The sequence below is a fragment of the Oryza brachyantha genome, chromosome 8 (assembly GCF_000231095.2).
Source record: "Oryza brachyantha chromosome 8, ObraRS2, whole genome shotgun sequence".
Classification (NCBI taxonomy): domain Eukaryota; kingdom Viridiplantae; phylum Streptophyta; class Magnoliopsida; order Poales; family Poaceae; genus Oryza; species Oryza brachyantha.
In genome coordinates, this window is record NC_023170.2 from 10,703,468 (window position 1) to 10,720,578 (window position 17,111).

The following is a 17,111-nucleotide window of genomic DNA, read 5'->3' on the forward strand; positions in this document are numbered from 1 at the left end:
AATCTTTTCCAATGTTCCAGTAGCGGCAAAATTGTTATCGTTTCTAGCTTTATCTATTTATTCCGTTTTCAAAATATATATATATGGTACCAAAAATGGTTTGAGCATTTTTCCGACTACTATCATCCTATATCCTGTATGACACCAACCACTAGGTCCATATAGTTCATATCCCAAAAGTGGCGCGGTATCTAGTTTTGAGCACAAAAGATGGACATCACCAAATTATTTGGCAGATCTTTGATAGCAATACAAGTTAAAATCCTAGTCAATCTTGCCAGCTATTTTAGCAACAATTCAAACAACTTGGCTAAAATTTTGACAATGACCAAATCTCATCACTGCAAAAAAAAAAATGGTAATGCTAACAATGACATTGAACCAAATATGCGCTATATTATTTAAGTTACTGCCAAAGTTTCTATTCCAATTATTTATTTATTATTTGTGACCAAAGATCCATCAGACGATCAATCCAGCTTTATAGAGAAAGCCAACATAGCAAGTACATATCAACAAGTATTATTCCGACTAAGGCCCGGTTTATTTCCTAAAATTTTTCTCCAAAAACATCGTATCGAATTTTTGGACACCTAAATAAAGCATTAAACGTAGATGAACCAAAAAACTAATTACACAGTTATGAAAAAAAATCTTGAGACAAACTTTTGAGCCTAATTAGCACATGATTAGCCATAAGTGCTATAGTAACCAACATATGCTAATGACAGATTAATTAGGCTCAAAAGATTCGTCTCGCGGTTTCCAGGCTAGCTGTGAAATTCATTTTTTCGTTCATGTCCAAAAACCCCTTCCGACATCAAGTCAAACATTTGACGTAACACTTCTTCCAAAAATTTTCTCAATCTAAACACCATCTAAGACCATGTTCGATGTGGTGGGTGTTGGGGTATGTTATTCGGTGCGAAAAATTAATAATAGATTAGTATATAATTAATTAATTATTAATTATAAAAATTAAAAATAGATTAATATGATATTTTAAAGCAACTTTTCAATAGAAAATTTTTTAAAAAATACACCGTTTAACCGTTCGAAAACCATACGCGCGACAAACGAGAGAAAGAGAATCTGAACAACTTTACATATGGTGCCGAACGGGGCCTAATTTGATTTGGAAAAAATAAAGGAAACAAGAATAGCTACTCAGATCCCAGAATCGAAATACAATTGACAATTATTATTTGTTTTCAGACAAATGTAGAATAGTCGTGACCAAGCGACAACTCTACGTTCTTGTTGCTTCCAAACATTACACTGAGACAAAGCGAAAAAAACAGAAAAAACTGATGTTGTCTGCATGATTTATAAATCCGGCTTTCCTTGAAAAATGTACAGTAGTAATATAGAACACAACTTGAGATTTCCCATTCAAACACATTGTTACTCGGATTTCTGCTGCCAATGTAGATGTAGTTTTCTTCTGTCTGCAAATACAAAGCTTCCAGCGGCTGCTCCACTGCTGCCTTTCCTATTGTTTACTGCAATGATCATCTCAAAAATAATTCAGTTTATCTTTGTCAGATGATAATCATTTACTATACTGGCTTAAATAAAATGCTCCAAAAAAGACACCTAATACTGAAATGACAACTCTGCAAGTATCAGACCATCTCTTTTTTTTTTGAAAAAACTAATCTGATTTCAGTCCCTCAAATCACTGGGAAATGCTGCTAGCATATCGTACAGACGTGGATGGTACCTTGCATACCAGAGGCACGACAAAAGATTGGTTACATAATTTGTCAGGACGTGATATCATCGGGTTTAGGGCAATAGTGCACATTTTTCAGTTGGTGTAAACATTTTGTTTACCTTTGGCTGATGCTGCCGTGATATTTCCAAATCTTGTGGATGCTACGGCATCACATTACAGCATAAGCTGTCAGATATCCCTGCTTTGATTCACACTTTGCAGTGAATGAAGATACATGTGAATGCTTGGCCAGGAGGCAGAAATCAAGTTCCTTTACATGTCCAAGAAGCCATCTATTCAGCACAGGATAACTTGTCAAAGTCCAAGTGCTCGGTTGACAAAAGTATCAAGGATTCAAGGTAGCCAGATACCTTGCAGAAGATAGCTTGCAATAGTCCAAGTCATTTGCTGACAAAGAAAGCATGATGCAACTTCAGATCTATTACATTGTGCAGGCCCGATGGAAGCCATCGTTGTTCTGACACATGACTCCTCCAATGTCATCCCATGGAACAAGTGAACTTCGCATCTCTGAAATATTTTTATCGATAGATGCATCAAATGGCAGAGACCAATTAACTGGAATCCACAGATCCTTTGCTAACAATGCACATGGGCAATGCAACACGACTCAGTGATTTGAATGCTGAGATTGTGGGGTTGATGGATAGGATAATTCAGATTGTTCACCACTCCGTGATTTAGAGTCATCTCTCTGCAAAAAAATAATAATACAAAAGTCAAAAGTAATCAAATGCACTTTTACAGACCAAGACCTGGCATCATTCTCAAAGAGTATCCATTGAAAGGACGCAATGTTCTTCAAACTGATTTAAAGCATCATAACGTTGATATTAAACATCACCTGTGATGGTTCAGATTGTTGACCATGCTCCATCTTCAGGTTTCTTGCATCCTGAAAAGAAAACAATTCCTGAGTGCAATTAGCAAATAAGATATAACTAGGTTTTGCTACTAGTATTAGCATTTCCCTCAAACTTCCTCTAAATGTCACTATGTTCAAAACAAGTATGAGATGTGCTGATTCAGTCTGTGAGATCACCTTACTCATAACAATAACCAGGAGAAATATGTTGAATAATAAGCATCTGAGATGAATTTAACTATAGTGAGTAAAAAGATTCACAAGAATACACAAGAGTGGATTTATTGGGTACATGTTTGATTGTTTAATATTGATGAATGGATAAACATGATATTAAAATAGAATGTGGTAAATATTGGCATCTAAGGGGAAAAAAGTCCTTTTATTATCTCGGATCAGCAGTGGACAAGGATGCAGCAGCACCAAAACATTCCGCATATCTTGGTTGATCTTTAGTTTACACCTTTTTATCTCGGATCAGCAGTTTATTTCCCTATTTTGTTTTCATTTTCCTAATATTCCTTCATTGTTTTCAGCCTTTTTATTTTCTACTTTTGCGCGAGCGCGCGAGTGTGTGTTTGGGTCTCAAACCAAATGTTTAAGACCGCAGGTTAGGCTGTGGTTGCAGCCTTGGCCTCAATGAACTGAACTGGATTCATTGGAGAAGGCAGATAACTAATTTGGCTATTTGTGGCTGTCTAATTATGGCATGTTTGAGATGTGTGCTATATTAATTACCTTGATCTTGGATACTTGGAAGTAGCAAGTATTTAATGCCCATCTTCCAGGCAAGGCATTTCTGAAAATATAAGTTGCATATATAGTACTATATTTATTACAGTAAATATGATGGAGAATCATGCTGATAGATCAAATTTTGACTTGCATATTGTTTCATTTAATTATTTGACATGTTTTAAACAGGTGTGCCAATTGCCTGGTTAGCATTTTTCTGTATCCAACTTATGTTTATTTGTGAAGGTATAATGACCAAATTGACTTTGTTGAACACTACAATTAGCAACTTGTATGACGTTTCTTAATGTTAGGATTAAATCAATGTGAGATCTTGCATGTTTTATCTAAAATTGCCTAAACTTCACTTAGACTGAAAGCATTAAGTTTTCTATTCATTTTGTACGAGACTAAGGATTATTTATGTCAAAGTGTCCTTTATTTTTTGTGAGGAGAGTCCGAGAGTGGCATTTTATCGTATCTTAGTAAAAAAAAAGTCAAATGGGGTTTGCTCATATATATCCTAAAAATTCTCGGTATTCATATAGATCAACAAACATTCCTCATACATATAATTTTGGCATTGCAGTATCATCCTGGCATGTGGACCAGTCAGTGAGATCAGTCCATCGGTTTATAGTCACTAATCCATGCACTTGCACTCCAACTGCTCAACTAGACAGGTCAAAAATATTATATTTAAACAGTTTCAAAACTGGAACTTGCTGATTCAAAAAACTGATAATATATATCATAATTTGGATCCAAAAAACTGATCCCACAAGGCTATGGGCTGGGTTGCCCATCCAAGTACACACAGTGTTCATGCGCTGTTTAATGTTGCGGTGGTTCCTACCATTGGAAATGGTGAGGACACCAATTTCTGGATTGATGGGTGGCTGCAAGGGAAAACAATTGCGGAATGGACCCCTAACCTCTTTTGATCCCTAAAAGACGAAGGAAAAAACATACGGTAGCGCAAGCTCTAGCTAATAGAAGTTCGGTAGATGATATACAAGGAAGCCTCACCATGCAGGAAATTCATGAATATTTGCAGTTTTGGACTTGGTGGATGGGCTAATTCAGCAAAATGTGTTGGATCAGCACGTTTGGAAGTCCTCAGGATCAGGTCCCTACACAAGTAAATCTGCTTATGACACATATTTTGTGGGATCCATCAAGATTGCACCTTGGAAAAGAATATGGAATAGTTGGGCCCCTTTACAATGTAAATTCTTCACTTGGTTGGTGGTTAATAATCGATGTTAGACCTCTGACCGTCTTGCTAAGTTCGGAATGCAACACCCAGATGTATACCCACTTTGTCATCAAGAGGAAGAAACCATTCAACATCTTTCGGTCAAATGTGTTCTTTTTCCTAGCAAGTTTTGTTTTTTATCTTCGACAAGGTTGGAAGGGCGGCTGCAACCCCTCAGCCCTCTTTGTCTTGTTTCTCTAGTTGGTGGTTCAAAACCATCCAAAATGTGCCTAAGGAGAAGGGTCTAAATTCCTTGGTTATCCTAGTGGCTTGGGTAATTTGGAAGCACCGTAATGATTGTGTCTTCAATGATGCAATGCCTAGTATCTCGGTCGTTGTCCAAGCCATATGGCTAGGGAGAGTACTTTTTGGAGCATCACTGGAGCCAAAACCCTCAATGCACTCTTGTGTGTGTGTGTGTGTATTGGGGGTTCCTGAGGGTTACCTTGTATCCCTCTGCTGTAAATATTTCTCCTCTTCTTAATGAAATGAAGCACAGTTCTCCGGCATTTTGAAAATATATATGTATATATATATCATAGTTGTCCACCCTATCAGATAATTATCGTGCCTTGCTGAATTTTGAGCCCATCATGATTCACACAAGGTTCTAGGTTTGTATCCCTGATATGCAATGGGACTAAAATATTTTTTTTGCAAAGATCAGGTGCAACTGGATTGGCCAGCCCAAAGGGCCCAGTCCAGCTGGTGACGGTGCCCAAATGCTTGAGTGATGCACAGGGGTTGCAAGGGGCTCAAATGCGTGGATCCAGCTGGTGACGGCGCAAGGGGCCTCAATGCATTGGGGCAAATTACATGGCCAGGTGGATCAATTGGCTGGCAGCAACACCACTAGCTTTGGATGTACCGATGGAACAACAGAGAACAGCATGAAGTAGTAGTATCACGCTGGTTCTAAACATCGATGAGAATTCGAAGTACAACAGAACCAAAGTGGATGTGACACATTTTAAGTTGATAACACGTATTATATTCTTGGGTAGAACGAGATAAGTACCTGAGTATTTAACTCACAACTCTGAGGCTTGGCCCCTTGTTGATTTGTTTGCTGTTGAAGGTATTGCTGCATCTGCTGTTGGATAGCCTGCTGCTGCTGCTGCTGGAAAACTACCATTTGCTGCTGTTGCTGCTGAAATAGCTGCTGCTGTTGCTGCTGAAATAGCTGCTGCTGTTGTGCCATGTTTTGTTGCTGCTGTGGCATCTGCGAGAGATACTGTTGTTGCAGCATTAATTGCTGTTGAAGTAGCTGCTGCTGCTGCTGTCGCTGCTGTCGGTACATCTGCTGCTGCTGCTGCTGCATGAGGTACATTTGCTGCTGTTGCTGGAAATAAAGCTGTTGCTGCACCTGGTCACTTTGATGATCTATTTGAGTTTCATGTTTCTGCAGTTTATTGTGTTCATGTTTAGTATCCCCCAAGGAACGTTGATATTGACTTTGTTTTTTGTCAGGCTGTTGCTGAACTGGAAGTGCATTCTGTTGTAGCTGTTGCAGCTGTTGCTGCTGCACTTGTTGCTGCCAAAGTACCATCTGTTGATTCAGCTGTTGTACCTGTTGCATGAAATTTTGCTGGAGATGCTCAGTTGGAAGCTGCTGCTGTTGCAGACTCTGCAACTGCTGATTGTGCTGGGCCTGCAGGTAGCACATCTGCTGCTGGTAGTATTGCCACATCTGAGATGCATACCCTTCCATCATTTGGAGATACTGTTGGTTTCCCTGGTTAGGCTGTGAAAAGATTTGAGCTTGACTCTGTGAGGATGTCTGGACTTTCTGAGGAATCTCATAGGCAAGCCCTTTCAGCTGCACATTTTGTTCAGCCAAAGAAAGCTTATTGGATTGGTACATTTGGGAATTAGAATTCTGGTGCAGAAGTTGAGCTTGAGATGTCACAGTGCTTGGTGGAAATTGGGAAGATGTGGTAGCTTGTGTAGTTGCCATTTCTGAGCTGGAAGGTTTTGTGCAGACAGGCAGCTGTTGTGGCTGTGAAGATTGAATATGCTCTTGACTGGATGTAGATATTTCCCTATCATGTTGAGTTGCATCAGGACTATCACTAGACTTCTCTATATTTACATTACTAGGAGACATATCATCCTTTGCTTCCAGTTTTACCTGGATTTTATCATGCTGCCTTTCCTCCAACTCAGGAGATATTTGAACTTGATCAGAACTTTCTTCTTTGGGCAAGCTTGCCACAGATGGAGAATCAGATCTTGGGCATATTGCTCCTTGATGAACACTGGCAGATCCATCAATGATATTAACCTTGTCTAGAGCATTTATCTTGGAGCCAGAATTAGATTTGGAAGGAGAATCACAACTAAATGATTCTGCATGGGGAGCATTCTCACATACAGATGGATGAGACTCTATTATCTGATCATTTTGTTCACATAAACTTAAATCATGGCTAGTCTCGTGAGCACTTGCTTGGTTTTGCATTCCAGATTTGTCCAAGCTATGTTGACTGTGAGTCATGTTGATACATTCCTGAGCTGTATTGTCATCATCCTGATGCACAACAACATTCCCTAATATGCTCTGCTCTTCTGCATCTGTATGTCCTTTTCCTGAATCCAGAGTAATCTTCTCCACTTGCAGCTCAACTGCTTTATCAACTAGCAGAGAACAATCACTTTTGGATTGCTGTTTCAATGTTATTGCATCTTTTGGAGAACTATTTTGTGCAACGACACAATATTCAGTTCTTCTCCTCTTGTTATTCTCTTGGAGGCAATTCTCACTGTTTGAATACTGCTGCGATATGTTCCTTGTGCCGTGAGGGAAAAGTTTGCTGTGCCGAGCCCATGCCTTTCTGAGGTCTCTAACATCCCCATAAAGGTCAACAAACTGCAAGCAGGAAATAACTGAGGCCAGAGAAACAACTTATGCAGGAGGCAATGGACTATATTACAAAAAATCTAAGTTTCTGCTGCAAGAAAGTGTACATCTGAATCTTCCACAAGCATGACTAGCAAATAGAGCAAAAATGAGCCAACCATACATATGAATAGTCAAAAGTTTGGCTAGAACTGGCACAAAAAGTAATTTGTTTGGACACAACTGAGTATGGACTAAGTTTATACTCTAAGCTGCTAGGCAAACCTTAAACCATGGTGAACAATGCTACAAATAGAAGAAGCTGGAAATTGTCAAACTAAACTCAAAATGAACCATTGAACTTATCTCCCCTTTAGAGAATACAATCGCCGCTACTATTCTTTTTTCTTGAATACGCATGAGCGCAGGGGGTTTCAAGTTTATTCTACCTTGAAATTGGATAGCAGGGGTTTTCTGCTAGTTTCAATGCCAAGCAAGAACCATGAAATAGGATCATACACAAACGTAATAAGAACCTGTAGATTTGGAAGTATGTTCTGTCATTGAAGATCTAAATAGTGAGGCGGAATGGTGGTTCAACTCAACCCAATGGCAGGAATTGGTTGCAGTAGTTAATCCATGAGGTTTAATGTTTGATATCTTCAAATTCGTCAAATCATCGCTATAACAGGTTCAGTGAATCATATGGATACGCCCCCATTACGCTGTACTATAGCAATGCAAAAGAGATAGACATCCACTAGAAAATTCTCTAACCTCCAAAAATAGTAATGAAATATTTTCACGGTCTTCAGGGCTTAAAACTGTTGATATATCAGATCCAGGAGCTACAGCATCAGAAATAACAGAATCAAGTATAGCAATTTCTGTAGGTCCTCCATGTGTACTCATGAACTGCATGAATCCCTAATGAGAATAAGTGCATTAACCTCCCATTGCTTACTCGATGGTAAGAAAATAAATAATATAAGAACTATATTCATTACACAACACACCTTGATCAAAGCTTTACATGGTGCTTGCTTTATACCCTCAACAAATACATCTGTAGCATCCCTAATGCTATGATTTAGCTGTGGAACATAGATAATATCAGCCAAAAAGCAGGAGGATGCATTATGGAAGATGCAGAAAGTAGTCACTGAAGAATATTAAACAAAAGTATACCTGCCAGAACATTAGAAAAACAAACAAACATTTTATCTTACCATAGAGGTATACAGAGTAAAAAATACAGCATACTGCATACCATAGTTCCAGTACACCACAAACCATCATGATTCATGAAAACAGGAATATGTGCTAGAGAGAGAAAAATACTCCCTCCATCCCAAAATGAGTGCTCTCTTCTAGTTCAAATCTAAAATCTTCTAGAAGAGAGCACTTATTTTGAGACGGAGGTAATACATTCTAATCATCTACAGATTTATTTCACATAACACAAATAGAAAGCATGAAATGGCAAATTTATTATAACTTATTCTTACCAAAATGCATAGCAAATTTGATATCAGTGAGAAAGAACAATGTTCCCTACCGAATATTTGAATAGTGCAAAATTTGTGTACAAGTCTGGAAGAATTTCGATGTTCTTCTGCATGGCATCCTGAATTGCGGTCTCATATATCTCAGAAGCTGCTTTAGTATTTCCCTGTCAACAATTGAATGGTGAGATTGAATGATAATATGAGATAGAGAATAACTCCAAAAAAACACAGGAAAATGGGATAGTATACCATGCGTTTCTCCATGTTTGCCATCCTATTAATATTTACGTAGAAGTTCGAAGTTAGATTATTGCTTCCTTTAATAAAAAGAGAACGAGCACCTCGTGCATCACCAATTTGCTCTTTAAACATCGCATGATACATGTGGAATGTTGGGACACCCTGCTTGGTGGGAAAAAACAGAGAAGATAACATTGAGACTATCAACAGGGAACTGAATATTCTAAAGTATCTTGTTCGGTTTGGAGGAATTTCAACCCACGGCCATAAGAATAGGAAAAGTGGAGGGATAGAAATGCATGCGCACAGCAACCCATAGGAATTTTTCCAAGAGGTTGGAGCGGATGCAAAATTTCCTTGTTTTCTCTCAACGACTTGCAGGAAAAGAAGACTTCCTTTGTTTTTCCTATAATTCATTCCTACAAACTGAATGGCTCTCATAAGAATCCAAATAATTTGTTTTTCCTCCAAACCAAACAAGCGAATAAGCGGTAGCCTTTCCAAACAGAGAAGACAGAGAATGCCATTGTTGTTTAATAAAATTCATTCCAGAAAAGCATGGCTATTCCACTTATATTCTTGAGTCACATATAGTGATTTCAGAAACAGAATTTATATTATATGGCAAAGGACTGAAATTGGAAACGTATACATGACTTAGTGGATGATGATGCATGTAAATTGAAAAGTCAAAATGGTACAGCAGTTAATACTAACTCAAGGAAAATGTATATAAACTGCTTATGTAAATGGAGTAAAAGGATTGATTTGGAGGAAAACAATATAGAACTGTAGCAAAGAACTCAAGATAGCAACGGCTCATAAATCCAGTCAGGCAAGTGAAGATTTGGATGGTGTTACTCATGGTGGCTAATAGCGATACCTTGTTGCCTTTGATAAAGAATGTCAAAAGAAATTTGAAAAGCTTGCAGATATCAGATTCAAGCACCATGCATGATTTAAAAGAAACATGATGTCAAGGTATGTTTAAAAACAAATCAACTCATGTGAGTACTGAACACTGAAAAAAGAAATAGAAAAAAGCAAATTGTACTAGTACCAAAGGTTACTAGATACAAAAAGAAGAGAGATGGAAGGGAAAGAGGTCATAATAGTAAATGGAAACTGAATATCAATGCAATTTTTTACAACCAATCCTATTTATGGTGTTGATTTGAAATGCAGTTTTAATGAGAACACACATGAATGCCAGCATTTAGCAAGGAGTTATCATTGCAATTAGCTAATAATATATATCATGTTACATGTGTGTTGTCGTTACTGCAACGCATACAGTGCTGTCCATGCAGAGTGGGCCCTATACCAGGACTGGAAAGGCTTTACCGAGTCAATTAAGTTCTCTAGATCTATAAATATTTTATCAACTACATAGAATAAGGCTGAATTTCTTGCAATAGAATAGTAGGGTGGATTCCACATTCCAATTAGTCCCCCCTAAATAACAATGGGTATCTAAGCATTGGATCATACAAGACCAAATGAAGCATGCTCCCGACATATGTACATCATTCTCTTAGCATCGCATTCCACTTAAAAAGCCCACATGGACTAAGGTTCATAACATTAATATAGGTGTTTTCATCCATTATGAGGTTCTGAAACCTTTATACCTAAATGAAAAAGATCTAAAATTACAAAAGGAAAGGCCACTGGTTCTTTTTTTTACTGTTACAAGGGATAGATAAAAATCTGAATGTGTGGCAAACTATAGTTATCTGAATGATCCAACCATAGAAAGGACAAACAGGATCAGGAACACAGCAACAGCTGGGAAAGGAAACTTCAAATGTTCATCTTTTCACATAATTACTGTTATGTGCTCATTGTTTATGCTACGATGCATGTAAGTACAAATATGCAAAAGCAATCAAGTGCTGAAAGAGTAAAAGAAGTCGAAAATAAAAAGTAAAGATAATGAACATGGAGATAGAGGAGTTGTTTGGCTTTTTAGCATGTTTTCGCAGCCAAGAAGGTCAACTAGCCCACTTAAGTTATAACCCAATGAAACCCAATATTTGTTTGGTCCCATTCCTTTGCTCCAAAAACTTGTATGAAGTATGTTAAGAAAAGGATGATAATCTGTGAGAACATTGTGGCCCCGTTCGGCACCCCCTTACTTACCCCCAAATTCCCTCGTTATCCGCGCGCACGCTTCCCAAACTATTAAACGGTGTATTTTTTGCGAAAATTTTCTATAGGAAAGTTACTTTAAAAAATCATATTAATTTATTTTATATTTTTTAATACTTAATAATTAATTAATCATGTACTAATCTATTGTTACGTTTTCTGCGCCGGATAATTAACCCTTATCTCACTCAATGCCAAACGCAGCCTATATCTTGTTTTTGTTTGGAAATGTTTATGTCCAACAGGTATAACCCATGAACTAAATGGAAGATAACTTGTTTACTTTTGCATTAAACTGGTTATCAGTTGTTGGTTTGCTGTCATTAAATTTATAGCATGTACGAAACCCCTACTCACTTCTCCCTATTAATTCTCAAAGTGATGGAGTAAGTGAGTAGCTATGGAGATATGGAAATAAGATTAGTTACCATCGAGAAAGTTTTCCCATACTGGAGAACCAATCCAGCCCTGCCAGAGGTAATTTATCCCTACTTCTATCAGGCTAGCTTACCCAAGAAAGTTCCTTTTATGTTTGCCCAGGAAAGGCTTTATTCTGATCCAAACATACCCAAATAGATGTACAGTGCTTGGCAATCACCACTACAGATAACGAGTTAGAACATGGGACTGCCTATTACTTTGAATCACCTTTTAAAACCTTAGCTCTAATTTTTGGAATTAATGTTTCACATTTTAAGGATGCTAGGAGTAATATAAATTGGTTTCGAGTTCTTTGGAGCAAGAGGGCCATATCCTTTTCTTACATGCGCTTAAAAGGATTGTCAAGACTGTAATTCTCCAAGCAGTACCTTCACAAAGCATGATGACGCTCGACCAAGAGCATAACTTGCAATTTCTCGGCCACCCTTAGCATCCACGAATTCCGCGTAGCGGATCCAAAATTCAGAATAATTAGCACAAGGGATCAAACACCTCTCGTAAAGTTTAACAGCCTGTTATTGAAAGGCAAGGATACAAGATGTAATCAGATGTTAGAATGGATGAAGCTAGCCATCATGGCAAAAGATGCAAAACAACTACAAGATGAAAAATACCCAGTCAAAATCCCCATTCTTCTCGACAAAGTCAAGATACCGGTGCCAGTTTTCAAGCTGGTCATCATCAAGTGGCTTGACATGAAAAAAATGCCTCTTTATGGATGCCTCAAAGCAAGAGATTTCTTTATCAATTTTACTGGACTTTTGGTAGAGACTTTCCCCAGAAAGTAAGTACTGCTTGACTGCATCGGCCCTAAGATGCCCACTATTTTCATCATGCAAGTCAGCAACATTAATTGAAGCATCAACTTCAGAATCCTCAGCATGTATCACTTCCAAAGTACGCAAGTTCTCTGGTGACCTTTCAGCATCAGTAGCCTCATGTTCCATCAAAGTTACCAACTTTCTGAAGCTGATATGGTTTGCAACAAAAAGATCAAAGAAAAAAGGTCAGACTCTAACAATGGACACATTAACAGATTTTGCTGCATGGCCAGCTCTAGGCATCTAACTGCCGTAGGTGTCAACTGCAGCTCTTACAGCTACACTAACAAACAGTTTGGATATCTCGACCATCCTATCAGATGCTTTATGTCGACCATCCTATCAGATGCTTTATGACATTTTAGGTTAAGGTTATCATTTTCTATAATCTTCAAAAGGTAGTTTTGAATTAAAACAAGCATAATCAAACAAGGAAATCCTTGTCTAACATTCAAAGAGAGAAAAATAGAGCCAATTGCACAGAGTAAAAGATGGGATGTAAAGGTTGTCTCTACATCAACTATTCAGAAATATATTTGGCAGTTATAGTACCACCGAATTGTTGTTGTTCATACTGATAACATCAGCAAAGGCTAGTTTTCATTAAAGAATACCAAACAAGATGTTACCATGTTACACATCCAGGGATCTAAATATCTCATAACGGCATAATGCTAAATAAAAAATAGCATGTTCTCAAAGTTTATATCTTTGCTCGTGAGCCAGGCCACAGGTTAAGCATTAAAAGTTTCATTGATTTCAGGATTGGAGTCAAACAGCTTCTGTGGACTGGTGCCATGGCTCTACGGGATCAAGTACCGATGCAAGAAGCTCTTGGCTGAAACCACAGCTGGTTAAGTTATGCACCTAGCACTAATTGTTACTTCCATATGTGTTTTAGATTGATATCTCTATTTCCTAGTTTATCTCCAGTTTCCAGGTAATATATGTCACCCATATATGAAGGTAGTCAGCTTGTATTAGGCATTTCTCACCAAAGGGAGAAGTCCATGTGACAACCGTAGTTCAGCCCTATCATTTTTTGTGCATCCCTAATTTCCTATTTGGTCTGCCCTTCGCAGGTCATAATAACAGCAATGAAAAAAGTAGGAACAGGAAAGTACATGTGTAAGATATGGATCAAGGGACCAAGAACTACATGCTGCAATATTAGCCGATGTTATAACCTTGTAAGTTAGAAGGAAGATATTATGATATACCTCTCATAGTACCGATGCAGCTTCTTTGTGGGAAATTTTAGGGTGTCAATATAAATTGTGGCAAGTTGAATTAAGTGCTTCTGAGAATTTTCAAATTCTATGTACTTGTCCCACAGGTGATAGCACAAATAGTCCTTTCCAACAAGAGATAAAGCCCTCTCAAATAACCTGCCAAAAAAACTTTAGTTGATGGACTGAACTACAGCAGAAACATGATAAAACTTGATCACAGGCTGGCCTGATCAGAGAAGTGCCACCAGGAATAACTGAAGGTAATTTCAACATTGTATTTTGTGGAATGCATATTCATTTCCATATATTCTGGCAACTTTGTAATATAGATCAACCTTATCAGGCAATCTTTCACAATTAATAGTACATTCACAAAAGTCAATAGTGCATTTGATGCAATTTATCCCTTCAAGCATACAGAGGTTAAGAGGTAAAGTTATCATTTCCTGGTTCATCGCTTCATCAAGAAGCAGCAAGCATAAGCAACCCTACCAAAAGTTTCATGTTAGAAGTATAAGCATTATCTATTTTAGAGTAAATTCATTATATGCCTCCGAAAATTCACCGGTTTCCTTATATGTCATTGAAAAGTTCATATACCCTTTTATGCCACTCAATGAATTTTTTGTTCCCTCGCATGCCATTGCTGTCACCTGGTCAACGTTAGGAGTGGGCATGTATTCTTTTTTTTTTTTTGCAAAATGATGGAATTGCCCCCACAGTCCCTTCCCATCTCTCACATTTCCCACAGTTCACAAGAGGGGAGCACAGGGAGAAGAAATAGGTAGCAGCCAGAGTCACCATGACTAACATACAACAAACAAAGAAAGGAAGCTGGCTCAGATTTTGAATCAACACATGAACATGCTTTGAAAAGAGGGCAGCAGCTTGAGGCACCGAGCCAGTCAGAGCTGTTGCATGTAGTTGCACTACAGTGTGCTGCAAACAAAGGGCTTCAGTTGAACGAGTAGCTTCTGTTGCTGCCACCACTGCCAATTGCAAAGATAATGATGGGCCCAACGCTGCCTCCTCCACTAGATCCCAGCCATCGAACGAAATGGCCAGTGACAAATGAGGCACGACTCAAGCTCAATCTGTGGCTCCAACAAGCTGCCCGCATTATGTAGAAAGGGGCAGGTAATACTTTAGAGTGAGAAATGAAGGGAAGAGAAGAGGTTAGAGTGAAAGTCGAGAAATGGGCAGGTTTAAGAAAAGCATGAAGGGTAAACATGTCATTTTGATGCCCATATAACAGAGTGTTAACGGAATGATGACTGCAGTGGCATAAAAGGGTAAGAAAATTTTAGCTAGTGGCATATAAGGAAATAGCTTATTTTGGATGGCATATAAGGAAACTGATAAACTTTTAGTGGCATATAAGCATTCTCTATTTTGTTATACCAACCAATCCGTTGATACATGGTATTGCTGCCATTAACCTTCGTCAAACATCTTGGAACCTTGGAGGAATAAACAATACATAAAACTATTATTGTTGGTTCAGGTAATACGTCAGTTAAACTAAGTAGATACAGCTGTCATCATGGAAAATTATTTTGAAAACTGCTCTTTTTTTAACTTATTTGATAATCACAAAAAATAGATAGTAATGCATCATCATTAGAATTATTTGTGTGGACTAGTGGAGACAAAAGGAACTAGAGGAGAAGATTCAGATGCATCAGAATTTTTTTCTTCAATGTCTAAAGGAAAAAATTGGCTTTAAAGAACAGATTAAACGTGCTTTTTCACCTTCTAATATGAGAAGGATCTTCACATGCGCACACAGCAAATCCACAGTAACTGACCCAAAGATCAACAGAATGAGGTACTGCTTGGACAGCTTGTTCATACACCTCCACCACTTCTTTGTTTGTGCATAATCGTGCTTTGTGGGCTGCATACTTGATCCAGTAGCCATAGCACAAGTGAAATTCCAATAAGAAGCTGTGGTACACCAAGTTAATAGCCTCAATGTCATTCTGAAAGAATGCAAACATCAAAAACCAGAGATTGGCTTAAGATACAATGACAATGCAAGGGAATTAAAGGAAAACATCATATTTCCAATTTCTGCCTGCATATGTAAACGAGAGGTGATATTAAATTACATAGATAAATTAAAGAGAAAAGGAAACATTTCACTTACTATTGAAGTTTCTTCAGCCGCTTCAATTAATGACACCCAAGCATCAAAATCTTGGGTGTTGCTATCACGTAATGATTGAATGTTGTTTTTCAAAATATCTGGTATTTGAAAGAATAGTTTGAGTCCAGAGCATCATTTAAATGCAAAAAGTTACTGTCAACTAACTGGAACTCTGGAATACAAGATAGAGGAAGCTTCCCTCAATTCATATAAGAAAACAAACAATTTTGCAAAACTATCTGGTAAATAATCCTAAATCCTACAGTACCAGAACTCCTGTATATAACCATGATAATTCCAATTTTCCAACTCCTCTGACACCACAAATGGCCCACAATGCTCTTGTTACCTGACCTAGGTACAGCCTAATTATAAGGACAAAATCTGAAGTTTCTAAGCAAGAATTTACAACACAGCGTTATGCAGTGCAACAGGCCAACAAACAAAACCCCCAAAACCAACTCTGCTGACAGCTGAAGCCAGCCAACCCACAAGCATCTGCACTACTACTCAGGTTCTCTTGGCTATATAAGCAGGAAGAAGTACAAATCATCAGGAACAAAAAAAAATGTATTAAAACCCACCAAATGAATAGCATGGCAATCCTCTAAAACAAAAAAAAGAAGTATGGTACAAAACCCCCGTCGCCCAGTAGAGGTTTGGACGGCTCCAAACTAGCATAGATCGTAGCACAATTCAGGAATTCGGCAAATTTTCACTTTAAAATAACTGCAATTAACGGGAGAGAGTAGCAGTGCTATAGAGCGCCTCGGGTTCATAGCGATTTTGAAGTTAACCTACTACTCCCTCGAAGAAAAACCACTTCTCATAAGTAAGGGCGGATGGGGGCACACTCAGATACTGGGCTCACCGAGCTGCGACGACAAGGGCTCCTGCGCAAGCGCCCGCGCCCCGGCCCCGGCCACGGCCACGGGTTCCTCCTCCTCCATCTCCGGCGTCTCCAGCGGCGCTAGGGTGGCGGGCGGGTTCGGGGAGTCGGAGGGTGGCGTTTGTCGGGCTTGCGGCGGGGTTGCTAGCCTACGCTACGCGGCGTTGCCGCCCGCTCCGTCCGGCGGCCCGGCCGGCCCTTCCCCCGCTGCTTCGCCGTGGAGGTGGAGCTATGCGGCTGCGCGG

At 38.7% G+C, this 17,111-nt stretch overlaps 1 protein-coding gene across 4 annotated transcripts; it reads right to left on the reverse strand.

Annotated features, from left to right (window-relative positions):
* Positions 1 to 1,177: 1,177 nt before the first annotated feature.
* Positions 1,178 to 17,111, reverse strand: LOC102704273. 4 transcript variants are annotated; one of them, XM_015840559.2, is made up of 15 exons: positions 16,849 to 17,111; positions 15,978 to 16,075; positions 15,581 to 15,810; positions 13,817 to 13,984; positions 12,390 to 12,744; positions 12,144 to 12,287; positions 9,193 to 9,345; positions 8,994 to 9,107; positions 8,452 to 8,529; positions 8,213 to 8,362; positions 5,615 to 7,465; positions 2,583 to 2,633; positions 2,089 to 2,432; positions 1,837 to 2,010; positions 1,178 to 1,502 (listed from the first exon to the last, which is right to left on the reverse strand). In XM_015840559.2, exons 1-13 carry the CDS (start codon positions 16,925 to 16,927, stop codon positions 2,349 to 2,351), a joined length of 3,555 nt encoding a protein of 1,184 aa, XP_015696045.2. In that variant the 5' UTR covers positions 16,928 to 17,111; the 3' UTR covers positions 1,178 to 1,502; positions 1,837 to 2,010; positions 2,089 to 2,348. The 4 variants fall into 4 exon arrangements, with proteins under 4 accessions (XP_015696045.2, XP_040382567.1, XP_006660093.2 ...); XM_040526633.1 differs by having other exon boundaries at positions 1,837 to 2,432; positions 8,213 to 8,350; XM_006660030.3 differs by having other exon boundaries at positions 1,837 to 2,432.

Coding starts and splice junctions, on each gene's coding strand:
- LOC102704273 (XM_015840559.2), bottom strand. CDS start 16,927: ATGGAGGAGGAGGAACCCGTGGCCGTGGCCGGGGCCGGGGCGCGGGCG. Junction 12,288..12,389: donor AGAATGGGGATTTTGACTGG/GTATTTTTCATC, acceptor TTTCAATAACAG/GCTGTTAAACTTTACGAGAG. Junction 7,466..8,212: donor TTTCATTACTATTTTTGGAG/GTTAGAGAATTT, acceptor TCCTGCTTGCAG/TTTGTTGACCTTTATGGGGA.